Source organism: Ambystoma mexicanum, chromosome 3p (genome assembly GCF_040938575.1).
Source record: "Ambystoma mexicanum isolate Mex_15411 chromosome 3p, UKY_AmexF1_1, whole genome shotgun sequence".
NCBI lineage: Eukaryota > Metazoa > Chordata > Amphibia > Caudata > Ambystomatidae > Ambystoma > Ambystoma mexicanum.
Window position 1 is genome coordinate 743,487,926 of NC_090925.1, and position 25,848 is coordinate 743,513,773.

Sequence of the window (25,848 nt, forward strand, 5' to 3'; positions counted from 1 at the left end):
TTTCATATTACTTTAATGATACTATGATACAATAAGATTTATGTTTCTATTCCATTAATTTTACAATGTCAGGAAGGTGGTGGAGCTGATGACTTGCTGGCTGTGTTGAGAGTAGGCGTAAGTGGACCGAAACCAACTTAAAATGGGTGCTGCTTTTTGTGGGCCTTGAGGAGAGCTGCATGCCAATTTCTACAGAATTGTGGCCATTGTTGGCAGAAGAGAGTAGTTGAATGCTCCCACTGCTGCTTCTGTTAGAAAACGTTGGGGTACTGAATGTAAGAGGAGAGCAGCCACTCAACCCCCTGTACTGTGGAGGTGGTGCAGTGCAGTATAGTGCACCACTTCTGCAGGGCCCCAAGCTTCATGCCTCTGCTACTGGGACTCTAAAGGATGAAATCCAATGCCTTTCTACACATTTGTCAGTGTGAAGGAATTCCCAACTTAAGATACCAACTGGTGTTTGGGGAGTTTGAGAAGGGCCATGAGCTGGCATCCAGCCCATGATGGGCAATGTTGACAGAGGTGCCAGGTTTCCTGGTAAATGTAGAAAGTAACCTTATATTTTTACTTGCATAAATGTTCCTGTATTCTACTTAGTTGTTAGTTTGTGCTTTAACATGGGTATCCAGAGTACTGAGGGTTTCCCAAGCCAGAATGGTGGAAAGAACCTGGATTCCTGATTGGTGGAATGCGTAACACAGGACCTGGCAGAACATTCTAAACTGCCTTTCATTGTGAATTGTCCTAGGAGCATGTCCTGTCATTTTTTGTGTCTTGAGTTTTAGGCCTGGAGTCCTGAAAAAGACTTCAGTCTGCATTTTTAAATTAAAGAAGACTTCTGATGTAAGCAGCAAGATACGTGATCATCTCTTCAACCTAACATAAGTGATGCACATTAAAAGAAAGATTTCAGTCTGTTTTAAAAAATATAATTTAAATAGAAACTTAAATATAATTAAATGATCCTTCTGTGTTGCTCTCTATCCTAAGTAACACTTTTCTTTAGGAAATTAAGTTGAGAATTATTTAATACATTCTTTCCGACTCGCTTTCGAGTTTTCTGAGGTAAACTGAGTTTCTTTTTTTACGCATGCGCATAGATAGTACCATAGAAAGGAGGCTTTTCATGGCGCATCCTACATATTGTTTATTTTTTTACTTCAAGCTACAAACGTTACGTTTCTTCAGGAAGTCGCTTTGTTCGTCGCATCACAAATTGAAGCTCCTGGGCTCTGGCCAATGCCATGCGGCTATTTGAGCTGTTGTATTTCTGGAATTCCATACAATAATTGCTAGAATTGTTTGAAGGAGTCCTGCGTGCCGTGTTCAGAGTCCAGTGAGCAGAGAGGAGGGTGTTTACAGATCCAGTTGAAGTCATTATTTTTCTGAGATTAGCAGCGCAGCGTTTATGTGCAGCGTCAGTAGGAACTGTTTGTTCTGACAAGCGCGGACACGCTACGAACTTGTGTGTTCTGAATCAAATTTCAGACTTCAATTTTAGCAAGAGTGCCTCGCTCTGCAGTAGGTATAAATAGGAGTTAAACAGGCTTTTAAATAGGATATGAACATTTTAATATCTTTTAGATAAATATAAGGAACATGAAAGTGCACCATAGGGAACTTCTATGCATTAAACTAAAGACTTATTGCAAATATACTTCAAGTCATGGGGAAAACAGTGGCACACTTTTGGGTGAACATTATTTCTTTGAGAACAATAAGGATGAAATATGAATTTCAGTAAACTGGTTTTCGTCTTGGATTTAATCCCAGTTTTTGGTTAGTTGCAAGTAAGAAGAAAGGAAAGAAAGACTTTCATGAAAACTCTCCAAGAGTAAATAGTTTGAGTTCCATGGTAGTTTTTTCTACCAGTAATCTTTGGAGCTTTGGTATGAATAATTTCTTTTGTTATTTTGCCCCATTCCCCTTTCCCTCACGGGTGTTCCAAGCGCAGCTGTTATTCCTATCAGTTGTGAGCGAGACACCTTTGTGGGTCTGTGGGGTCAAGCAGCTTCTGAGGAACTTTGAAGGCAGGACCTGACAAGAGGAGGGCATCTGTTCAATACCCACACTGCTACTAATTTGGGAAAGATTGGGGTGACGGATGACTAGAGAAACCAGATGACGACTCCCCTGTTATTTTGCCATGGAGGTGGTGCCAACATGCCCCTGGCCTCAAAGGCCCTTCCTATTTAAAAGCGGCTGGATTTATAGGATGTCCATGTGTCTTTTCTTTTAGAACACCCTTTCACAAAGCTGCATCATGCTTCCCGTCCTCGTCTGCCTACCTTCTTACAACTGCTCACCAGTGCTTAAGACTTCTTATTCAATTGGAGCACCAGGGGCTAGTGATGCTATTTTAAAGCATTTATATGCGATAACAGACGGTTGTTTTTCGTTATTTGATGAATGTCTGCCTCTCGGCAGATAATACCAAAATGTGGTGCCATAGGGCCCATTCCCAGACGAAGTGTTAAGAATAATGTGTGTTTTATGTTATAGTAGCCCAGGAGTTGGAAGCTTGTTAGACCTGAAAACCTTGGAAAATAAGTCCATAGTTCGGTGCAGTCCCCGATCCATGGAGGGAGTCGGGTGGAGATCGGAAATGTGAGAATGTTCTACTTTAGCATCCCTAACCGCCCTCTGCCCACCTCTTTTACAGCCTCATTGGTACATACTAAGTTCACAAGAAGAGGTGGGGGAAGACATTTCTATAGTTTTGTAAAAAAGTTCTTGTGTGTAGTGTGTGCCAGTGAAGGACGTTTGTTTGTTTATTTTATTTGTATGGTGCACCCCACCCAAAGCTATCTGATAAGGACACTGAAAAATGGGTGAAGTTCAAGTTAATAAATGCTAGTGGAGCACAGCACCCTAGGATTGGTTTAGGGTGGGCCAAGAGAGCAGCACGTAAGCATGAGGGAATTGCAGTAAGTGCCATGCACTACTACACTCCTACCTAGCCTGGGATGAAGGATCATTTTTCTCATGTAGAGTCCTTCTGATGGGAGCTGTTGTTCTCACAGTGAACTCCAACATTTCCACCTAAACTCCCTATTAAGGGCAAGACTGCAAACAAAGGAAATTACTTGGTCCCAGTCTTCATCCTTTGGGATCCTGTACCCCATTACCTTCGTGGTAGTATCATGCCCTGCATTGGAGAGGAGAAAGTGTGCCTGGGAGAGGAAAGGAAAAGGTCTCTCCCCAGGCTGTGTGGGCAGTGGTCTTAAACTGCAGAGAGTTGGTGGTGAGCAATTGGTGAAATGGAGTCCCTGGAGATTTTGTACAGTTGGAGGATGGTGGAACCTTTAACAGTTCCAGCTCTTCTTAATGATGGCATGGCGGTTCTGCCAGGCCACTTCACTGTGGGAGATGTGAACTGTTCTGGGAGAGGAAGAGTTGTTGACATGTGGGACAACTCACTGAGGAGGGAAAGACAATGCATTAGTTAGAGGCAACCTCCTCTAAGTGTTTCTTCCCAGCACATGGGCACATGCCACTTTCGCAGGAATGTGGGTGAGCAATGCAACCCAATGAGACACATCAAGCAGGTGATTATGAAAATACTTGTAAGGAATAGGTGTAACAAGAGGGTCTCAACCCTGCTGGGATCAGGCTTCTTCTCAGTGGCAAAAGGCAAACAATAACATGTAATGTGCCAAAACATGTAAGAATGGAAAAAAGGAAAATGACAAAGAGGCAGCCACCTTCCAAGAAAGGACGGTAAGAGTTGAGGAGTTGTGGTGTAGCTGTGGATACAAGTAGGGTGTCAAGGTGCTACAATAGGTGGAGAATAGGTACATTATATGGGCCTTGCAGTCTCTTTCTGGCATCAGTTTCTGTCAATGGAGAAAAACCTGCAGGGTCTCCAAGACCAGAACGATCCACCTGCCCAATGCAAGCTCCTGCTTTCACTTCTGGAGCATGGTGCAATACTGCGATCGTCTGTATTTAATTAATTACGCAATTGTTTTTGCACTTCTGTAATGTTACAACGAATCAAAATGCCATGCATAAAGTGGAAAATAAATAAGCGTTTCATTAAATTCCACCTGTGTCACTCTTGCTAATCCACCTTCCCTATCTTAGCTTTTCTCTCACTCTCTCTGCCCCTTTCACTTCTTCCTCTCTTGCTAGGGTAACAAAGAGCTCTAAAAGGATAAAAGGACTCAGTAGCAGGATGAAAACAATCATACATTTTTACTTCCATTCCTCGACTGTGCCTTGCTTTCTCTACCTTTGTTCCGGGTCGGCTGCTTTTCTCTTCATTACTGTTCCCCCTTCATTTTTGATATCTTTTCGCTCACCCTCATTCCCTCTTGCACTTACTGTTCTAAAGTTCTGCAGTAGCTGAAAGGTTACAAGTTGGTGCTATACAGACCAAGTAAATAAGTATGTATACACCCGCACCACCACTCCTGTGCCTATGGCTCCATTGTCTTTACTCCTCCCACCCTTTTCCCATCTCCAGCACTTCTCATGTTCACTCCTAAATTCTTTATCTGCACGTCCCATCTTTGGTTCCCAACCTTGATCTCTCCTGCTAAGTTCCCTTTTTCTGTGTCCCCCTTCATATTGTTGGTGTCAATGTTTTTCAGTTCAGATACAGGTAGTGCTTGTGAGCCAATGCTCCACCCCCTACTCCTTACATTCAGTTACAAACATTCCTCACCCTCAATGTCGAATAACTTGTTCTGGATCTCCTGGAAGACAGTCTGCAGTTTGTCAAAGCTGTCCAACACCTTGATGTGGTCCATGATGGGGTTGGATGCGAATATTGCAAGGTGTTCTTCTGTGGTTCCTTTAAAGTTTGCACCCACCTGCAAAAGGGGAAATCATCTGAGTTGTGAGGGACTATATATCTATGACTGGACAGGGTATTCTATCCCAAAAAGAGAATCAGTGCTTCTTGCATGCATAAGTACAGGTGCATGCTGCATGTATTAGGGTGTGTGAGCTGTGTTTACAGGGTGTGTGATCAAAGTGCAAAGTAGCTGTCAACTGTGTACACAGGATGTGTGAACTCTATGTTCAAGAAGTGAGAGCTATGTGTGTGTGCGTATACCTGGTGTGTGAGCTGGATGCATGAGCTGGGCATATGGCCTGTAAGATGTATCTACAATATCTCTGAACTCATTAGATATTTGTGGGCTGTGTGTGTGTATGTTAGCTCTATATTTACAGGCTGTGTGTTAGTGACAAGAGTACATATCATGTGAGCTATGTGTATGTGTTTACACACAGGGCATGGGAGCTGCATGTACTACCACAAATTTCACACAAGTGTCCTTACCCCAATGATGTACCGGATGATGTTCTCATTGTTAGCGGTTTCAATGGGGTCTGGGTTGTAAAACATGCTAGCATCAGTTGCCTCACCATCTGTAATTATAATCATCACTTTTTTGGCATCTGGTCGGTGGCCACTAGCTTTATTGAAAACATTTGTTCTGTTGGGTAAGGAGAGAAGAGAACATAGTGAACTCAGGGAGATACCCACTATTCCCTGATACATGTGCGGTAGTGCATAATTTGTATTAGCCCCCTTGGAGCGCAGGGTACAGCAGCTATCAGGTTACTCCAACACAGGCTGAATCAGCTGGTTCAATCCCACGTTTAGAGGAAGCTCTCTGCTGCTTGCACCTTCCTGCCATTTTCTATCCGTCACCCCACCGCCACCCTGTCTTTTTCCCTGTCCTCTACTTCCTCCATGTTTGCACACCCCAATAACACTCACCTTTCCTGTGAACAGGAGCTTGCAGAGCCTCACCACCCTCCTTGGTCACCAAATAAAGGAACAAGGGGCTATCCTCCATTGCCATGGCGGCCATCTCTGGTAAGGTATTTTGTTTATTCGATCAAACACTGGATTGTGCGCTCCGCACACCCATTATTTGAGAGAAAAAATGACCATGCACCCCAGTCAGTGAACTCAGGGCGTTGGGGGAGGTGCCTCTTGGGTAAGTGAAGTTTAAGCTGAACTTTGAAGATATCAATTGTTGCAATGGCTTTGATTTTTATGGGCAGTGGGTTCAAGTGAAGCAGGCGAGTATGGAGAAAAGTGGAGGCCAGAGGAAGTACAGGGAAGGCATGGGACAGTGAGGTTGAGTGGGGAGGATGTTCGGAGGAAACGTGAACGTGAATAAATTGAGATACAATCTGACAGGTACTGAGGAGCAAGACCATTGTTAGTCTTGCAGGAACTTAAAAAGAGAGCGGCTATGCAAGGGAAGCCAACCAGCATGTTGTCGGTAGGTAAAAGTGGGCGAGGATCTGGGAATGTTGTAGAGTGCAGGTATTAAAGTTAAGGACTTTGTCTAGAGGATGGAAGGAGAAGAGAGGAAGGCCAAGCAGTAGGCTTGAGAAGTAGTCAAGTTTGTTGAGCACAAGAGTGAAGATTATAGTTTTTGTAGAGTGGTTAGTAAGAAAAGGACGAATTTTCTGAATGTTGAGGAGTTTAATACGAGCAGCAGAGGCAGTAATGAATTGTTACAGTCGAACAAGATTGCACCTCAAGATTGCGAGCCTTCGGTTAAGTAGCAAGACAATCAGGTCGGAAGGGGATAAGAGAGAGGAGGGAAGGGATGGCATTGGAAGCAGGAAGAAAGATGACTTCTGTTTTTGAAAGGTTCAGCATGAGGCAGCAGAGAGCCATCCAGTGACGAATTGCAGTACGACAGTTCGCAATCCATTCTGAGATGGCTGAGGTGAAGGAGGTAAAGGAGAAAAAAATTTGAAAGTCATCAGAAAAAGGTGATAATGAAAGCCAAAGGATGAGAAAAGTCTTCCTAGGGCAGAGGTATAGAGGATAAAGAGCAGAGGTCCAAGGACGGATCCTTGAGGATGCTTACAGGGAGAGGGGAGGGGTCAGAGGTTTGCAAGTTCCTAGAGATTTTAAAGGATCGACCTTCCAGGTAGGAGGTTATCCAGGTAAGAGCAGATGTGTGAAACCCAAGGCCCTTGATAGTGAGAAGAGACAAGTGGTCGACACAGGGAGATCATTTCACCAAAATGCCTGGGGTAGCGGAAGTGACATCACATGACCCTTGACCTCTGATGACATCACAGGCAGTGATGTCATTTGACCCCACCCTGAAGGGACATCACGGGAAACGATGGAACACGACTGTTTACCCCTAGACAAAACAGGAAGTGGCATCACATAGCATTGTTTCGAAAATACACTATGAAAAATATGGTTACAATATTACTGTAATGTGATATACATTTCATACAACAATGGATCACCATATGTATCGACATAAAAAAACATGCTATAACTGCAACTTGCGTAAAGCAAAAAACATAGCCCGCAAAGGATGCGTATTCTACTCTAAATGCTTTTTGGATGATTTTTTCTGCATTGTGAATTTGCAGTGTTTAAGAACAGACTAAATCAGTGACTTACCCCCTGAAGTGTACCTGAAATAAATCTTTAATGAGTCTAGCAATTATTGTATGGAATTCCAGAAATACAAACAGCTCAAATAGCCGCATGGCATTGGCCAGAGCCCAGGAGCTTCAATTTGTAAAAATACAAAAAACTAAAAAAAAACGTTTTTGTTAAAGTTTTTTTTGACATAATAAGGAAGACCACAGGGGTAGCAAGGGAGACCTCAAGGGTCGCAAGTGCTACCCATGGTGACCCCTAAATGACGTCCCTGGGTCGACAGTGTCAAAAGCAGCAGAAAGGTTCAAAAGGATGGGTGTAGAAGAGAGTTTGTAGTTGTGCGCATAAGAGAGAAAGTAGGAGACATGCATGAGTGCAGTCTCGGTGGAGTGTTTACGACAGAAGCCAGATTGAGGTGTATCTTCCAGGCCATCATCCTCAAGGTACTTAATGATCTGGTTGAAGACCAACAGCTTAAGGACTTTTCAATAATGGGGAAGACGAGAATCTGGGAGAGAGTTTGTTGGGGCAGGGAAGAGTCCAGCAGAGAGAGAGAAGTTAAAGAGCTCAGAGAGATAAAGGCAAGTTATTGAGATTAACTCTTTGATCATTTGAGGAGCAAAGAGGTCGATGAGAGCACAATATGGTTTGGCACTGTGAAGGATGGGTGCTAATTCAAAAGGAAAGGTAAGAGAGAGTAGAAGAGGTAGGCAAGTGAGGTGGTGGACAGAAGGAGGGGTGGGGAGGAAGAGAAAGAAAGGCTGTGAGAGTGTCACGAATTCTAGAGATTTCAAAGGAGAAGTAGTGTGCAAAGTCATTAGCAGAAAGAGAGGACAGTTAGCCCTCAGTTCATTTTTCATGGACAAGGAGAGAAGACTGTCCAAGCAGTGCCCCCAAAGCCCTGTCATGCAGGTGAAATAGGAGGGAGCTATGATTATAATGAGACCTATGGTGGAGAACTAGGATTAATGGTAAAGTTCCCTTCTCCATCATGGGATCTTCATTATAAATGATTAACATTGAAAAGCGAGCTACAAACCCTGACAAATAGTGGAATGTCAGGATAGGAGCATAAACATAATGTATATACTTCAGAAACCTTAACAAATAATAATTCCTCACCTTCAAGAGCTAAGCAACAATGTTTCTCATGGAGGCCTGCTCCAGCAGGACATCTACCCTGACATCTGTATCAAGGCAATAGTGTCTGGTTAATGTATGTACACATCTTTATGTAGCAGCTTTACAAATGTCTTCCATGGGGACTTATCTTAGCTAGGCTATTGGGACGGCCTTGCCGTAAAAGAGTGTGGATTGGTCTGCCACAGAGAGACCTTCTAGCCTTCTAATAACAGTGTACAATACAAGATACAATCCATCTTAAGTTAATTGTTTGCAGGCTGGAAAACCTGTATCGACTGTCTGGTATTTAAAAAACAATCACTTTGTCTTCCTAATTTCCGTTGCCCTGTCAATGTACAATTTTAGATCCCTCTTCAGGTCTAACATTTGCAAAGTCTTCTCAGTAGGAGAAGAAGGGTAAGGCAAGAAAGAAGAAAGAGATGGAAACCAAAAACCACTCTAGGAAGAAAAGATGAATGCATCCTAAGGACTACTCTATCTTTGTGAAATACCAACTGGGTCTTGTGAGAACAGAAGAACAAGTTACTTCTTACCTTGTAACGTTCTTTCGACGGGATGTTCCTCCGACGTATTCCTTATCTTTGATAATACGTTTCCAGCTTGCTGGCCTCGGAAATTTTTTCTGTAGAGGGCACTGCGCGTCGACGTCCGCCGAGTCGATGTCCCTCGACGGCCACCGTATCGGCGCCGACGTCATCATGCCCATAAATAGCCACGCGCTGCGTCCGTTGCTCAGTTCCGTTTTGTAGCATAAGAAAAGTCATGCCTGAATTGGTTATTGACCTTGAAGGAGCGTAAGCTGCAAAACACAAGGGAACTATCACTGCGGGGATGGATGGGAGGGGCGATAAGGAATACGTCGGAGGAACATCCCGTCGAAAGAACGTTACAAGGTAAGAAGTAACTCGTTCTTCGAAGGGATTGTGTCCTCCTATGTATTCCTTATCTTTGATAGACTCCCATAACAGTGGCATGTAATTGGAGGTGGGAGTGAGAATGTTATGTATCCCTTTAGGGATGGACCAAATGTAATACGGCCTTGCCAAATCTGGTCTCTTGAGTAGTGGAGGAATCCAGATTGTAAAATTTTGTGAATGTATGTGCGGACGACCATGTGGCAGCCGCATATATGTCTCGGACCGGTACCCCTCTTTGGAGAGCCGAAGAGGCTGCGATACCCCTGGTTGAATGAGCCCTGAGATTTTGGGGTGGCTCTTTCCCTGCCAGTTTGTAACATTCCAGAATGGCCAAAATAATCCACCTGGAGATGGTTTGTTTTGTTATGGGTAGTCCCAACTTGTGACCTGAGTATCCTACAAACAGTTGGTCTGCTTGCCTGATCCTAGCCATTCTGTTGATGTAAAATCTGAGAGCTCGCCTTGGGTCCAGCCTATGTAGCCTTTCCTCCTCTTTCCCCGGATGGGGAGGAGGGTAGAACGAAGGTAAGGTAATTTTCTGAGTAATATGAAATTCAGAAACCACCTTTGGGAGGAAATTAGGCTTCACCTGTAGGACAACTTTGTCCTTGTGGAAGATTGTATGTGGGGGTCTACAGGAGAGAGCTTGTAGCTTGCTCACCCTCCTAGCAGATGTTAGTGCTACCAATAGGACAGTTTTAAGCGTGAGAAATCTCAGCGTACAAGAGTGAAATGGTTCGAATGGAGTGCCCATTAGGAAGTTTAAGACTAAATTTAAGTCCCATAAGGGAACCTGGAATGGTTTTGGAGGATAAACATTAGTTAATCCCTTGAGAAATTGTACCACTAGAGGAAGTTTGAAATACGATGGTTCCTCCGCAGTGCGCTTGAAGATAGAAAGCGCTGCGAGATAGCCTTTTACAGTGCCAACTTGAAGGCCTGAGTCTGCCAAGTAGAGTAGAAACGATAACACCATTGGTGTACCACATGAAAAAGGGTCGATATTCTCTTCCCTACACCAGCTGCAAAATTTGTTCCAACGGCAGCGGTATAAAGACTTTGTTGCTGGCCTTCTGGCCGAAAGCAACACCTCCATGACGTGATCAGGGAGATCCCAATCCTTGTACCTCACCCTTTCAGAAGCCAAGCGTGAAGGTTGAGGGTTCTGGTGTCTGGATGGAAAACCTGACCTCCCTTCTGCGAGAGAAGATTCTCTTTGAGGAAGACGGATTGGAGAACAGATGGACATATCTAGAAGGTCTGGGTACCACATTCTCCTGGCCCAATCCGGGGCAATTAGGATCATGGTTTTCCGGAATCTTCTCAACCTCCTGATCATTTGAGGAATAACAGGGACTGGTGGGAACACATAAAGGAGTGGAAACTCGCAGTCCACTACGAACGCGTCTCCTAGAGCTCCTCTTGAGGGAAATTCCCTTGAACAGAACAGATCGCACTTCCTGTAGGTGCTTGTGGTGAACAGAACCACCCGAGGAGTTCCCCAAAGGGCGAAGATCTCTTGAAGGACTTCCTGAGCTAGCTCCCACTCGTGGGAGACTGTGCTCTGCATGCTCAGAGCGTCCGCTGTCAAGTTCTTCTCTCCGGCTAGGTGGACTGCCGATAGAGAGATTCCTTCTTGGATTGCCCAAAACCAGAGCTGCATCGCCTCTCTGCACAGTGGCAGTGATCCTACTCCTCCTCTTTTGTTGAGGTAGTGCATGGCCACCGTGTTGTCCGTCATTATCAGGACATTTCTCCCATGTACTGATGGCAGGAAAGCTTTCAGCGCTAGTCTGATCGCTCTCAGCTCCAATAGGTTGATGTGTAGTCTGGACTCCGATGGAGACCAACGACCGCTGATGGTCAAATCGTTGGCATGGGCTCCCCACCCCGTGAGTGAGGCGTCTGTGACTACTGTTATCTCCGGCCATGGTTGCCAAAACAGTTCTCCTTTCAAGATGTTCTCTGGATAGGCCCACCATTGAAGGTCGCAGGCTACCTTGTCCGGAATCCGGAGGAGATCTGTCATTCTCCCTGAGAATTGCGACCACTGACTTCTCAGTGCCCATGAAGAGATCTCATTCTCAGGCGAGCCTCTGGCACAAGGAAGATGCAGGATGCCATGAGGCCTAGCAACCTCAAAAAGTCGAAGGCTGGGAGACGTTGGGCATTTTGAAACTTGGTGACCATCTGTAGAATATCTTGAGCCCTCTGGTGGCGAGGCTTTTCCCAGGGAAGTGTCCTGGACCGCTCCAATGAATTGGAGTCTCTGTGATGGTATCATCTGTGACTTCTTTAAATTGAGCGAGAAGCCCAGTTTGTGAAGGAAGTGGTAGACATAATCTAGCTGGGCCTGGGCCTGTTTCGAAGATACAGCCCTGATCAGCCAATCGTCCAGGTAGGGGTAGACGTGGATCCCTTCCCTCCTTAGACTCGCCGCCACTACCGACATCAGCTTGGTGAAGACCCTCGGGGCAGAGGTCAGCCCAAATGGCAGAACTCGAAATTGATAATGAGAGTAGCCAATTGCGAACCTCAGGTATTTCCTGTGTTTGAGATGGATTGGCACATGGAAATAAGTATCCTGAAGGTCCAGAGATACCAGCCAGTCCTGGAGCTGGAGGGCCTGATTGATCTGAGAGAGAGTTACCATCTTGAACTTGTCCTTCCTGAGGAACTTGTTCAATTCTCGTAAGTCCAGGATGGGTCTCAGTCCTCCGTCCTTCTTTGGTATGAGAAAGTAGGGGGAGTACCAGCCCTTGTTCCTGTTCGCTACAGGTACCGGTTCTATGGCACCTTTCTCTAGCAGGTCTATAATTTCCTGCAAGAGGAGCGGATCTGAAACCTTTAGAGAGCTGTTCCCTGGTGGATGACTCTGAGGAATGTGTAGAAAGGGTAGGCAGTAACCTTGGGCAACTATCTCCAATGCCCAAGCATCTGACGTTATAGCCTGGCATTCCGTCAGATGTTGAGTTAACCTGCCCCCTACAGGTGTATTGTGTGGAAAGGCCTCAGAGTGGTTTGGGGGCAGCTGATGCAGATGCCGAGGGTAAAGAGGCACCTGCTGCTGCTGCGGCCTTAGTACTTTTGACCCGTCCACCTCGGGTGGATCTCCTTTGGCCTCTTTGAGCCGGCTGTCCTCTGACTTTCCTGAATGCGGAATAATAGCGAAAGGACTTTTCTCTCCCAGAGGTTCCTGAGGGGTGAAAAGGAGTTTGGCGGATAGCAGCTCCTAAAGATTTTGCTGCTGCTTTAGAAGTCTGCAACTTTTCCAGACTGTCATCAGCCTTTTTCCCGAATAGTGAAGATCCGTCAAAGGGCATATTCAAAAGTCTGGCCTGTACATCTGGAGCAAAGCCAGACTTTCGCATCCACGCATGCCTGCGGATTGTTGTACTTGCCGCCATGGCCCGGCTGATACTGTCAGCGGAATCAATGCCAGTTTAAAGTGATTCGCACATGGCATCTTTGCCATCTTTAATAATGTTAAGGAAGGCTTCCTTTTCCTCTCCTTCGGGTATGCAGTCAGCCGCGGATGAAGCACACTCCCATAGTGTGTGACTGAACCTGGCGAGCGTACAGGTGGCGTTGATGGACTTCAACGCCATACTACAAGCAGAGAAGACTTTCTTCGCCATAGAATCGTACCTCTTGTCATCTCTATCCTGTGGGACAGTAGGGTAAGCGGTCCTACTGCTAGATGAAGTTGCTGCTTGAACCACCTGGCTCTCTGGAGTCGGGTTTTTTGATAAGTATTCAGGGTCAGCAGCCGCTACCCTATACTTGGCTGACAATCTTTTATTGACCGCAGGGATAACTTCAGGAGTTTCCCAATTAGATGTAATTTTCCTTTGTAAGGCTGCATGGAAGGGGACCACAGGGTCCTCCTGTGGACCTTTGTCTAATATGTCTGTTAGGACATCCTGTTGGGAAGTGTCCAGCCCACTTGCCTCATGTAGTGACTCCTGTAGGTCCTTCAGCCTTCTTTCCTCAGAGGTGAAATCCTCTGAAATAGGCAGTGTGGCCCTCTGTAACCCAAATGTTTCCTGGTCAGAATCTTCCCCCTCTTCATAAATTGAAGATAGTCCAGGGTGCTCTGACCTCTGAAATGGTGTAAAACCCATCTCTAAGGCAGAAGGAGCCAAACTCGTCATTATTGGGCGGGAAAACGTCAATGTCGTCAACGCCGATGTGACAGGCTTCGAAGGCGCCGAGAACGGCGTCGAAAAAACTGGAAGGGGTCTCGAAGAACTCGAGAGGATCGGGATCCTACTCGAGGACATCGACGACGGTCTCTGCGTCGTGCCGGAGGCCCTTGGAACCACCGTTGGCTGTGGAGTGGCCTTGGTCTTCTCTTTCATCGGCGTCGATGCCGGCGTCGACAATGGCGTTGAGTCGATCGACCGATGCGTCGAGGAACCCTTCGACTACTGCGTCGATGGTGCAGATCCGTGCGTCGAAGACGGTGCCTTCTTACCCGATGGCTCGTGGCGCTCTCGGGTGGAATGTTTCACCGGGTGCTGCGACTCGCAGCGTTTTGATTTTTTGGGTTTTTCACCTGGGGTATCACCCTCAGCTGTCTTTGAGGGGGTCGAGGCCACGTTCTCGAAGATTCTTAACATTTTCTTTCTGAATTCCTCCCAATCAGCTTGAGAGCTGTGTTTAGTGGGACAGGAGACCCTTTCTGGGGACACAGAAGTCGACGAGGAAGGGGATCTTCGACATCTCTTTTTTTAGTGTCTTGATCTCGATGAATGGTGGGAGCTATTTCGAGATCTAGAATGGGAATGTTTTCGACGGCGAGGAGACGAAAGCCTCGACTCAGCCGAAGAAACCTTCGAGGAGGTTTTGACTGACTTATCTCTCTCGATCTTCCCCTTGCGCTCCTTCAAGGCTTTCGCCGTCATGGACATGGAGCCCTCATACTCTGAACAATGGTGCTCGGATCCCAAGCACCACAAGCAGATCCTGTGTGGATCCGTTATCGACATTTTTTTACCACAGTTTCGACATTTCTTGAAGCCGGATCGCGGCATCGTAGGTTCTGATGAAGATGCCATCGAGAACGAGAAGGTATTATTCGAGTAGATATAGAGTTATCCTGACTGAACTGAGCAACGACGTTCTGAGGCCCCACGAAGCGTGGAAAAACGGAATTGAGTAACGGACGCAGCGCGTGGCTATTTATGGGCATGATGACGTCGGTGCCGATACGGTGGCCGTCGAGGGACATCGACTCGGTGAACGTCGACACGCATCGCCCTCTACAGAAAAAGTTTCCGAGGCCAGCAAGCTGGAAAAGTATTATCAAAGATAAGGAATACGTCGGAGGACACAATCCCTTTGAATGCCTGTTTTTCAATCACCCTCCTAACCCACATGATGTACACCAAGAATGCGACCTTCCAAGTGAGATGTTGCAAGTCTACCCTATGTAAGGGCTCAAAAAGGGAACCCATACACTTAGACATACAAGTTACTTACCCCTGGTATTGTTCTGTCGACTAGATGTTTCTCCCAGGTATTACTCATCTTATGATATCTTTGTTTCCAACTTCAGCTGCTTCAGAAAAAATGGGCGCTGTGCGTCGAGATGGTCAACTCGATGTCCCTCGCCGGCTTCCATCTCGGTTGAAGTCATCGTCGAGTACATATACCACGCACAGTGCCCGTTGGCTTCAGTTCTATTTTCTCCCGACCCATATGCAGAATTACCGCCCTTGATAAGTGCCTTTCATTTATCAGACCTTAAAAGAACATACGGTCTAAAGCTCGGAAATTCTACAGTGGGGTAGGTTGGGAGAACAATGAGAAATACGTGGGAGGAACATCCAGTCGAAAGAACGTTACCAGGGGTAAGTACCTTGGCCTTCTAAGGGATTGTGTCCTCCCAGGGATTCCTCATCTTATGTTACACTCCCGAAGCAGTATTAGGTTCTTTTGGAGGAGGGGGTAAGAATTTGAGAGTTAATGTTTGTCAAGACTGGAGCATAGAACTCCCTTCCTAAATCTTCCCTCATTATTAGAGGTGACTAAACAGTCATTTTTTGTAAACGTGTGGCTGGTGGACCAGGTAGCTGCCTCACAGATATCCTTTATCGGAAGTCCCCTCTGAAGGGCAGAGGAAGTTGCCATGTCCCTAGTGGAATGAGCCCTTAAGCCTTCTGGGGTATCTTTCCCAGCTAGCCTGTACCACTCCGAAATAGCCAGTATTATCCATCTGGATAAGGTCTGCTTGGTGACTGACAGACCTAGTTTGTGTCCTGTATATCTGTCACACTCACCTGTGTCTCTGCAGGAGCGATGGATGAGCCTCCCTTGACCCCGAGTTCTCACTTCCCCTGTTTCACCCAGAGGGATACCTGTTAAATACAAGATGTACACTCAGACCTGAATTCACCTGATTCCCTTGCACCCTTCCCTTTTCTTTACTGTGTGCTGTGAAGTCCCCTAAGGGCTTACCTTGATTTCTAGTAGGGTGTTCACTTCATCCTGCATTTGCAGGGGCGTGATTCACTCATATGAATGATGCCAATGTCTGTTGGCTGAGTTCTGCTGCCACACGCTGTTATATGCCTTCACAGTGAGACTGAGTGTTCAAGGCGCCAGTTTCTTCACTGGCTAGAGAGTTCTTTCCACAAGTGAACGTTGCGCGGAAGATGTTGAGTGTCCAGAATTGTCTGTATTGTCTTTGTCAAGGTATTTTGTGGGTGAGTAACGCTGCATGTAGAAGTCAGCTGCTGGTAGTAATGCGCAGCGTCTTAAATTCGAGCGCGCCTGGTAATGTCTCTCCCTTTCCCTTGAAGGAGTGGATTATGTGGTATTAGCGCCTCGAGTTTGGGTTCAGTGCTACTGGAGACTTGGCGGGCTGGTAAGAATGCACAGAGGCTTTGGTAAGTATGCACTGCGTTATGAGATAGAGCGCAGTGAAATAAGTCTCTGCGTTATTTGGGTGAGCGCAATGAATAATGTCTCTCCTTTCTTTTGCATGGGTTTTTGCACTCGTACAACTGACCTGGATCCAGCATTGCCGGAAGATTCGGTGAGTATGCGCAGTGTTACTGAAGTGCGCGTGCTAACGCAGTTCTTCTTTGTTCTTACAGGTGCCGGTGTAGAAGTCTCCTCTTGACCGCAGATAGCTGCGGCGTGGAGAAAGCACAGAGGTTCCTCCGGAGCAGGTAAGCAGAATCAGAATGATCCGGAGCAGGTAAGCAAAAGCAGGAGGATCCGGAGCAGGTAAGCAGAAGTAAGATGATCTGGAGCGGGTAAGCAGAAGCAGGATGATCCGGAGCAGGTAAGCAGAAGCTGGCTGATCCAGAGCAGGGCGAGTGTGTTGCTGATGCAGCTTACAGTAAGCAACACAAAGCACTGGAAGAATCGTGGGTGTGGCTTATATAGCCAGCCACACCCAAACACTAGAGAGCTCATGAATTGTCATGCACTTCCTGTTTGGCAACAGGAAGTGGTAACCAGGAAGTTCCTACAAACACTAGGAAGGAATTAAAAGGAGGTATCTGCTATGGGTCTTTTGTGTGCCTATGCCAGGCCTGCCAAGCCTCCACCCATCTTGCCCCAACTACCTGCCTGGTACCCATGACAGTCTTCCCCCTCAAGACCCCTCCCAATGGTGTGTGTGTGGACTTTGGTTTCTCAGGATGGTCCCGATGGAATTTTCGCATCAATCGGGGGGCATGCATGTGTGTGCTGGGTTCCCATGATCTTTCTTAGGGTCCGTACCCCTTCCAGTCAATCAAGTAATACAGGGTCTTTCGTACTAGCTTGGAATCTAATATGTTCTTTACCTCATATTCTGGTGCTTCTTCACCCACTTATATGGGTGCCGGAGGTGTGGAAGTTCGGGTTCCTGGGTGTGCTGGTTGAAATACGGGATGTATACGCATATGTTGAGGTAACGCCAGTCTCATGGCTGCTGGATTAATTACTGTTTCAATTGAATACAGGCCGATGTATCTAGGCTGAAATTGTTTGGGACCCTTTAAAGCAATGTGTCTAGTTGCCAGCCAGACCTAGTCTCCCACTTGATAATCTGGCGCTTTATCGTCAATGGCGATCAGCGTTTCTTTTCTGAGTTTCTTTGGCTTGCTGTAGGTTCTTGCTGGCCTCTCTGACTGCTTTCATGATGCTGGCATGCAGATTCTTTACTGCGGGCATCTCAATGTTTTCTGGCGGATTGTAGACCGACGTTCTGGGGTTTCGACCATATATAGTAAAGAAGGGTGTTGCTTGGGTTGATGAATGTGTGGAGTTGTTGTAGGCATACTCTGCCATCCATAGTATTTCTGTCCAGCTTTGGCTTGTTTGGTGTAATAGACAGCACAAATACTGTTCCATGGTCTGGTTTGTGTGCTCGGTTTGGCCGTCTGTTTGAGGATGGTGACTAGAAGACAGACAGACTTCTACTCTTGCCAGGGCACAACATTTTTTCCAAAAGCGAGATACAAATTGGCTGCCTGTGTCAGAAACGATTACGGTAGGGAATCTGTGTAACTTGGCGATTCGGTCTAGAAAAACTTGCGCCAGAGCCTGAGCTGAGGGAATACCCTTTAGAGCTATGAAATGGGCCATTTTGGAGAAGAGGTCCACTACTACGAGGATGGTATTATAACCTGAGCTAGGAGGTAAGTCAGTGACAAAGTCCATTGATACTGTGTGCCAGGGCGCTGGTGGAATGGTGATTGACTGAAGGAGGCCGGCTGGTTTTTGCCTGGATGTTTTGTATAGTGCGCACACCTCACAGGTGCCTATGTAGGTGGCAATATCCTCTCGCCAAGTTAGCCACCAATAAGATTTGGTTTTGGCTATACCCGGATGGGTTTCTAACAGCGAGTCGTGGTAGTCTGGTATAATTGCTTGTCGCAGATCCTCAGTTGGAACATAGAGGCCTTTTTGGTAGTATGGTAGTTTGTCTTGAATGGTGAACTGATCTCCCTTCGTGTCCCAAGCCAGCAGATCTTCTTCAGACATATTTTCTTTTATTGCTTCCTGCAGTGTGTGTAACAGAGATGGACCGGTGCAGAAGCCGAAAATGCTATGGCTGGGTATGATCACCACCGGGTTAGGTGCATTGTAGACTTCCTCTCCTGTGCCAATGTGGGATAACGCATCCGCCTTCCCGTTCTTAACTCTGGGTCGGTAGGTGATCACAAAGTCATATTCCATTAAGGATAGGGCCCAACGGAGCTGCCTAGAAGACTGAGCTTTTGCTGAGCGTAAGTATTGCAAGTTCTGATGATCTGTTATTATTGTGATGGTGTGTTTTGCTCCTAGTAAGTAATGTCGCCATTCACACAGTGCGCTTTTGATTGCTAGGAGTTCTTTTTCAGAAATCGCATAGTTTAATTCTGCTGGGGAGAATTTCCTTGACCAAAAGGCAATGGGATGTAGGCATCCGGTTTCGGGATTTTGTTGAGACAATACTACCCCTATGGCAATGCTTGTAGCGTCCGTTTCCACGATGTATGGTAAATCGGTCTGTAGGTGTTGCAGTATTGGTGCTGAGGTGAATTTTTCCTTGAGGGCTCGGAAGGCTTCTTCCGCTGCTGGTGTCCATTCAAACTTTCAGTGTTTGCGCAGCAAGGACGTAATATGTACAATATGTGAGAATACTGGTATGAAGCGTCGATAAAAGTTTGCAACCCCTAGGAAACTCTGTATTCCCTTTACAGACGTGGGTGAGAACCAAGTGAGGATTGCCTGCACTTTTCTATTGTCCATCTTGATCCCCTGCGGTGTCAGAAACTCCACCTCGGTGACAAGGAAGGAGCATTTTTCTAGCTTTGCGTACAGTTGGTTTTCACATAGTTTGCGGAGTACAGCTTGCACGCGGGTTACGTGTTCTTGGGGAGTGGTGGAGTAGAACAGAATGTCATTGATGCAAATGACTGCGCAGACATCGAGGAGTTCCCGTAACACATCATTCATAAAATTCTGGAACGCAGCCAGGGCATTGAAAAGCCCAAAGGGCATGACCTGGTATTCATTCAAGCCATAGTGGGTACGGAACGCAGTCTTCCACTCGTCCCCTTACTTCATGCGTACCAGGTGATATGTGCCGCGTAAGTCTAGCTTTGTGAAAATCTTTGCTTGTCTCACCTGATCTATGAGTACTGGTATCAGAGGTAATGGGTACTTATTTTTTATGGTGACTTGATTTAGGGCCCGGTAATCAATACACGTTCTTAAGTCTCCCTCTTTCTTTGGTACGAAGAAGAGTGGGGAGGCGGCTGGTGACTTAGATGGTCTAATGAAGCCATTGGCCAGGTATTGGTCCAAGTAGGTCCGTAGATGAGCGTTTTCTTCCTCGGTTAATGCATAAATGCGGCTGCACGGTACTTGTGCCCCTGGTTGCAGATCGATCTGACAGTCGTAAACTCGATGTAGTGGTAGCGTATTAGCTTTCTCCTTCGCGAACACATCTTGGAAATCCTGGTATTCCACTGGTAAGGTGCCCACCAAGCCTAAACTGGCAATCTTTTCCTGTGAAGCTAACAATGGGCTTCCATGGGTACCTTTGTTGTCGTAGCAAGAGGCGTATTCCATGGAAACGAGTAAGGTTTGAGCTCGCCAATCTATCTTTGGGTTGTGTGTCTCTAGCCACGGTATTCCAAGAATCATCTGGAATTGGGGTGCGGCGATAAGGTCGAATGTAATACTTTCCCTTTGGCCATCTTGGCAGATTAAGGTGAGGGTGGAAGTACACTGTGTTATTGGTCCCGAAAGGAGATGTGTGCCATCCACAGCTGTCACGCTTTCAACAGTGTCCTTACGGTGGAATGCTAATCCCAAGGTGTTAGGCAGAAACCTGTGCAGTTCCCTTAGGGACCACTGCAAAAAGTTTAAGACTACAGGTGTTAGCAGTAAACCCAATTGGTAGCAGTCTGTACCACCCAGATTTACCTGGTAGCTGTGGCTGAGCAGTCAGACTTCTCTCAAGAAGAGTTAGGCAGTATATAGAGTATACACATCAGGTACATAAATACAGTAGCACAAGCAAACACTGACCAGAGCTTTGGTATAAAAGTATATAATTATTTATTTAAAAACACACTTGTAAAAATACACTGGCACTAATATGTCAAGCAAGTTCAAACACAGTCACTAGAAATATATACACCTCCCTGATTAATTATTCGACAAGTCTTAGGAAAAGAAAACCACTTATTATCAACACAGAGGTGAGCGCTTAACCAAGATGGCACTCCAAGAATTATTTAAAAAGGGAGAGAAAAGGCAGAAATAGGAAAACACACAATACCAACACTTTTAAAGAACCACAGCAAGTCAAGAAAGGCAGGGTCTACTGTAGAGCAAAAAGTTCATAGGCCAGGCCCACTCTTGGAGAGAGCAAGGCGGAATGTGCCCAAGATCACACAGTTGAAGTACACTTTAAAAGTCTTTGCAGATAGTTCAAAAGGAGTTAGATCAGTTCAGAAAAGTTAGTTAACAGGTCCGAGGTCACCCCAGGATAGACAGTTAAGGATTTACGGGACGGTCTGTTGCAAGGGAGACCAAGCGGGACACAGTACCTGAAATGGTGAGAAAGCTCCAGCGGGGGCAGTTGTTCCTGGCAGCGGGTGCAATTCAGAGCTTCGTCCAGGGGAAGAGAAGATCTCGACGTGGAGCAAAGCTGGAGGTCATTGCACTGTCAGGGAAGAAACCAGCCGCAGAGTTTCCCGGTTAAAAGGTACTACCCTTTTATTTGCAGTAGTGGTGAAGTGTGGCTATCCGGCCGCCGGGGTGCTTGGCACAGGTGATTCGACTATGAGACGATCCAGGAAGGTGAAAAAAGGGCGAACTGGTTAACGCCACCAGCTCAAAGGAAGAAGACTCTCCTGGAAGAAGATCTTCTCTGTCGTTGGGAAGTGGTGAGTCAGTTCAGCAGGGCTCCACCGGTGGTGTCGTCGTTGCAGGTCGGCTCAGCTTCTCCCTCTTCGGATCCTTTAGGTCCTGTGGCGACTTCTGAACTTCCAGTCCCCAAAGCCCTGGTTTTATGCAGAAAACCCCCATTCACCAGTCCTAGCTGTCACTCAAACATGCTAAGTGGTGAGCCGGGCGGCTCACCACTGGGTCAATCACACAAGAGTGCGACTTGAGTTGCCGAGGCAACTCAGTCTAGGGTGCCTATTCCCCCCTCCCACACATCCTGTAGACCCAGACAGAGTGGCACCACTTTTGGAGGCTTCTGTGCAGACGCCCGCCAAAAGTGGAACAAAGGGCTCGACTTGGGTTGGAGTTACAGAGGCAAACACAAACACCATTTTAAAACCGAGTCCTGGCAAAAAGACCCAACCGGGGAATAAATATTAAATAAATAACCCGCCGGTATCTTTAACATTGCACCAAAAAAGTGGTGCGTTTAAAATGAATGGGAAAATCCCATAGGAAATATTCCGGTGGAATATTTTGCGTGGTAACCACTGCCACCAGCCAGAAACTCGACAAGGGGGACTGGACAGTGCCCCTTTGGAAAACAGACCCAGGGGTAATCGAATTACCCCTACCAGTACTTCCACAATATGATGGTTTGTACTAGTTCTGTTCACAATTTAAGACTAGTAAAGTCAATGGGGACTTTACATGCCATGGGAGACAGTAGTCAGTCCCAGGGTATGGAGTCTATGTTTGGGGGTCACTATGACACCCCTGTGTTACTGCACTGAGGGTGCTGTGTAACACACGTACCAAAAACACATGAAGCCCTATGGAGTAAAAGACCCCATAGCCCATAAAACACATCCCAAAGTCAAAGGACATTCTCAAATCATGCCTAAGAGTGGGAGAAAAAGAGTCTCACTCTTTGCAGGAGAAAAAAAAATCCAGCAAAGCTGCTGGGGGACTCACTAGGTTTGGGAAATTAGCCTTTACAGAGAATTCTCCCTAACACTCGCCCCCCACCCAGACTAAGGGACAGGAGGAGTTAATCCACTCCTGGATGAATCTCATGCCTCTAGTCGATGACATACATCCTAGAGAGACCATCAGCATTTTGGTGGTGACACCCTGACCTGTGCTCAATGGTGAAATCAAACCCTTGAAGGCAGATTGACCATCTCAATAGTTTTGGGTTTTCCCCCTTCATTTGCATCAACCATCTCAAGGGTTGGTGGTCAGTCTGAATGGCAAAAGTAGAACCATACAAGTATGGCCTAAACTTCTTCAGTGCCCCCACAATAGCAAAACAGTCTCTTTCAATTGTTGCCCACCTTGTCTCAGGATCCTTCAGCTTCCTGCTGATGAAGCAAATGGGGTGCTCCCTACCTTTCCCATCCAGTTGGCTAAGGACTGCACCTATACCTACATTAGAAGCATCTGTATGTACAATGAAAGTTTGGTGGTAGTCAGGAGCTCTCAGTACTGTTGCTTGGCAAAGAGCTTTGTTCAGGTTTTCAAAGGCCTGATTGCACTCCTCATTCCATCTGACCTTCTTAGGGAATTTTGGAGAGATTACATTCAGTGGAGAAGCTATGGTCCCATAGTTCTCAATGAAATTCCTGTAATGCCCAGTGAGGCCTAGGAAGGCTCTCACCTGGGTTTGAGTAGTAGGTGTTGTCCAATTATGCACAGCTTCAATCTTACTGAGCAAAGGCCTTATTTTTCCACCTCCTACCTCATGCCCAAGGTAGACCACCTAACTCTGTCCAATCTGGCATTTGCTTGCCTTTATGGTCAGGTTGGCCTTCCCAAGAGCCTGCAAAACATGTCCTAGGTGGTTAACATGCTCTTCCCAGGAGTGGCTGAACACTGCAATGTCATCCAAGTATGCCATGCAGAAGTCCTCCATCCCAGCTAGAACATGATTTACCATCCTTTGGAATGTTGCAGGTGCATTTTTCAATCCAAAAGGCATAACCTTAAATTGGTATAAGCCAAATGGGGTAGAAAATGCAGTTTTCTCCTTGGCATGGGCTGTCAGGGCTATTTGCCAATAGCCTGACATAAGATCAAATGTGCTGAGGAACTTGGCTGCACCAAGTCTATCCACCAACTCATCTGTTCTAGGCAAAGGGTGGGCATCAATCTTGGTGACTGCATTAAGAGCTCTATAATCCACACAGAATCTCAATTCTTTGGATCCTGCCTTTGGTACTAACACAACGGGGCTAGACCATGGACTAGTAGAGGGCTCTATAACCCCGAGGTCAAGCATCTTGCTGACCTCCCCTTTGATGTGGGATCTCACATTTTCTGACATTCTGTATCCTCTGCTTTTTGACTGGCAGACAGTCACCAGTGACTATATCATGCTGGCCCCAAGGGGTCAAGCCTGGTGAAAGTGAGAACAGGGAGGCAAACTGATTTAACATAGATTTGCACTCCTCTTGTTGCTCAGGTGTCAGATTTGAAGAGAGGTTTACTCCTTCAATCTTTTAATCCAAGGGTAAGCCTCTGAGGAGATCAGGGAGAGCTTCACTCTCTTCTTCCTCTTCTGTTGCAGCTAGAAGCAAGTCTCCTACTTCAGGCCTGGAGACATACACCTTTAGTCTGTTGGTGTGGAAGACTCTGGCAGCCTCCTTGGGATTGCCCAAGTCCACCAGATAGTTCACCTCTCCAAGTTTACCCACAACCTTGAAGGGTCCCATCCATTTATCTTGCAAGGCCCTCTGCCTTGTTGGGATCATAACTAGAACTTGCTGGTCTTGAGTGAACTCAACCATGTTAGCCTTTTGATCATGCCAATGCTTGACCAAAGCTTGTCCAGCTTTCAGGTTATCACTAGCTTCTGCCATCAAGTGTGACATTCTCCTCCGGAGACCTATCACATAGTCAGTCACTCTGCCTGGCTTGGGAGAAGGAGCACTCTCCAACCCCTCCTTAATCAGGGCCAATGGACCTCTGACTGGATGGCCATAAAGAAGTTCAAAGGGAGAATAACCTGCTCCCTCCTGAGGGACTTCACTATAAACAAAGAGAAGGCATGGCAGTAGAAGGTCCCACTTTCTTTTAAGGGGATCTTCCAAAGCACTTATCATGCTCTTCATGGTTCTGTTGGACCTTTCTACCAACCCGTTTGTCTGAGGGTGGTATGCGGTTGAGAACTTGTAAGTAACTCCACAGGTTTTCCACATGGCTTTCATGTAGTAGGACATAAAATTTTACCCCCTGTCAGAGATTACTTCCTTAGGAAACCCAACCCTGGTAAAAATACCAAGGAGGGCCCGAGCCACAGCCTGAGCTGTAACAGTCCTCATAGGAATTGCCTCAGGGTATCTAGTAGCATAGTCTACTACAACAAGAATACACCTGTTGCCTGAGGAGGTTGAGGGATCAAGGGGACGAACAATGTCAATCCCTACCCTCTCAAATGGGACTCCCACTACTAGGAGAGGCACTAAAGGTGCCACATTCTTGGAACCAACCTTACCAGAAGTTTGGCAGGTGTGGCAGCTCTTGCAAAACTTATCTACCTCAGCCCCCATCTTTGGCCAATAAAAGTAGAGTGAGAGCCTTTCCTTGGTCTTCTTGAAACTCAAGTGACCAGCCAAAGGCATCTCATGGGCTAGTTGCAAGAACTGTTGTCTGTTTTCTTGGGGTACTACAAGCCGCTTGTAGTCTCCAGGTGCAGACTCATTCGGTTGACTGTAGAAGAGGCCATCTTCCCAGTTCAACCTATACTTCCCAGGCTCTTGCCCATCATCCTGAGAAGCTGCCTGATGGCGAAGACCTTCCAGAGTTGGACATTCTCTTTGTCCCTTACTGAAGTCTGCCCTGTTGGGTCCACCTTCTGCCAGTAAAGACTGCAGCTCAGGATGGTCAACAGGATCCAGATCTCCAATAAGTTCTTGGCCTTCCACTAGCTCTTCTTCCGAGTCTAGTTCAACCATACAGGGTTGTACCTCCCTCTCAGCCTCAGCTGGAGGTGGAGTTACAGGTGTAACTTTGGACAACCTAGGGGAAGTCCTTGTTGGAAGCACTGTAGTGCTTGCTGCTGGCTGTTTCCTAGAAGTCTTTGGTTGCCCCTTTGCTTCTTTTGATTCAGAGACTGCAGTAAGTTGCTCCAGTGGAGAAGGAGTGATATCTTTCTTCATCATCTCCAGAGAAGAACCTCTCATGGTTTTCTCTCTTGTAGGTCTGGTTAGCTCCTGTAACCTTTTACTAAGAGGTCTGGGGTGTGTGACACTACTCCAAGAGTTTTCAGGTCATTTCCCAACAGAACCCTTCCTGGCACCTCACATTGTATGCTGACAGGTATCTGCACAGTCATATCATTGCACTGGATGAGAACTGGTAATTGGGGGAGCATCTGCACAGGCCCTCCAGCTAACTTGATGAGGCGTCTGGGTGCCTTAGCAACATCCTCTGCCTTGAAAAATGATTCATCCACCACAGTTATGCTGGCCCCAGTGTCCCTAATGGCAGGAGTCTCCTGACCATTCACCTGGA

At 46.5% G+C, this 25,848-nt stretch overlaps 1 protein-coding gene across 4 annotated transcripts in view; it reads right to left on the reverse strand.

Annotated features, from left to right (window-relative positions):
- ITGAL (integrin subunit alpha L) overlaps positions 1 to 25,848 on the reverse strand; it is a 1,445,000-nt gene that overhangs the window by 696,735 nt on the left and 722,417 nt on the right. For all 4 annotated transcript variants that reach the window (XM_069651639.1, XM_069651640.1, XM_069651642.1 and 1 more), the window contains 2 exons: positions 5,291 to 5,447; positions 4,670 to 4,817 (listed from right to left, as the gene is read on the reverse strand). In XM_069651639.1, the coding sequence (XP_069507740.1) occupies positions 4,670 to 4,817; positions 5,291 to 5,447 (305 nt within the window). The remainder of the gene's footprint in view (positions 1 to 4,669; positions 4,818 to 5,290; positions 5,448 to 25,848) is intronic.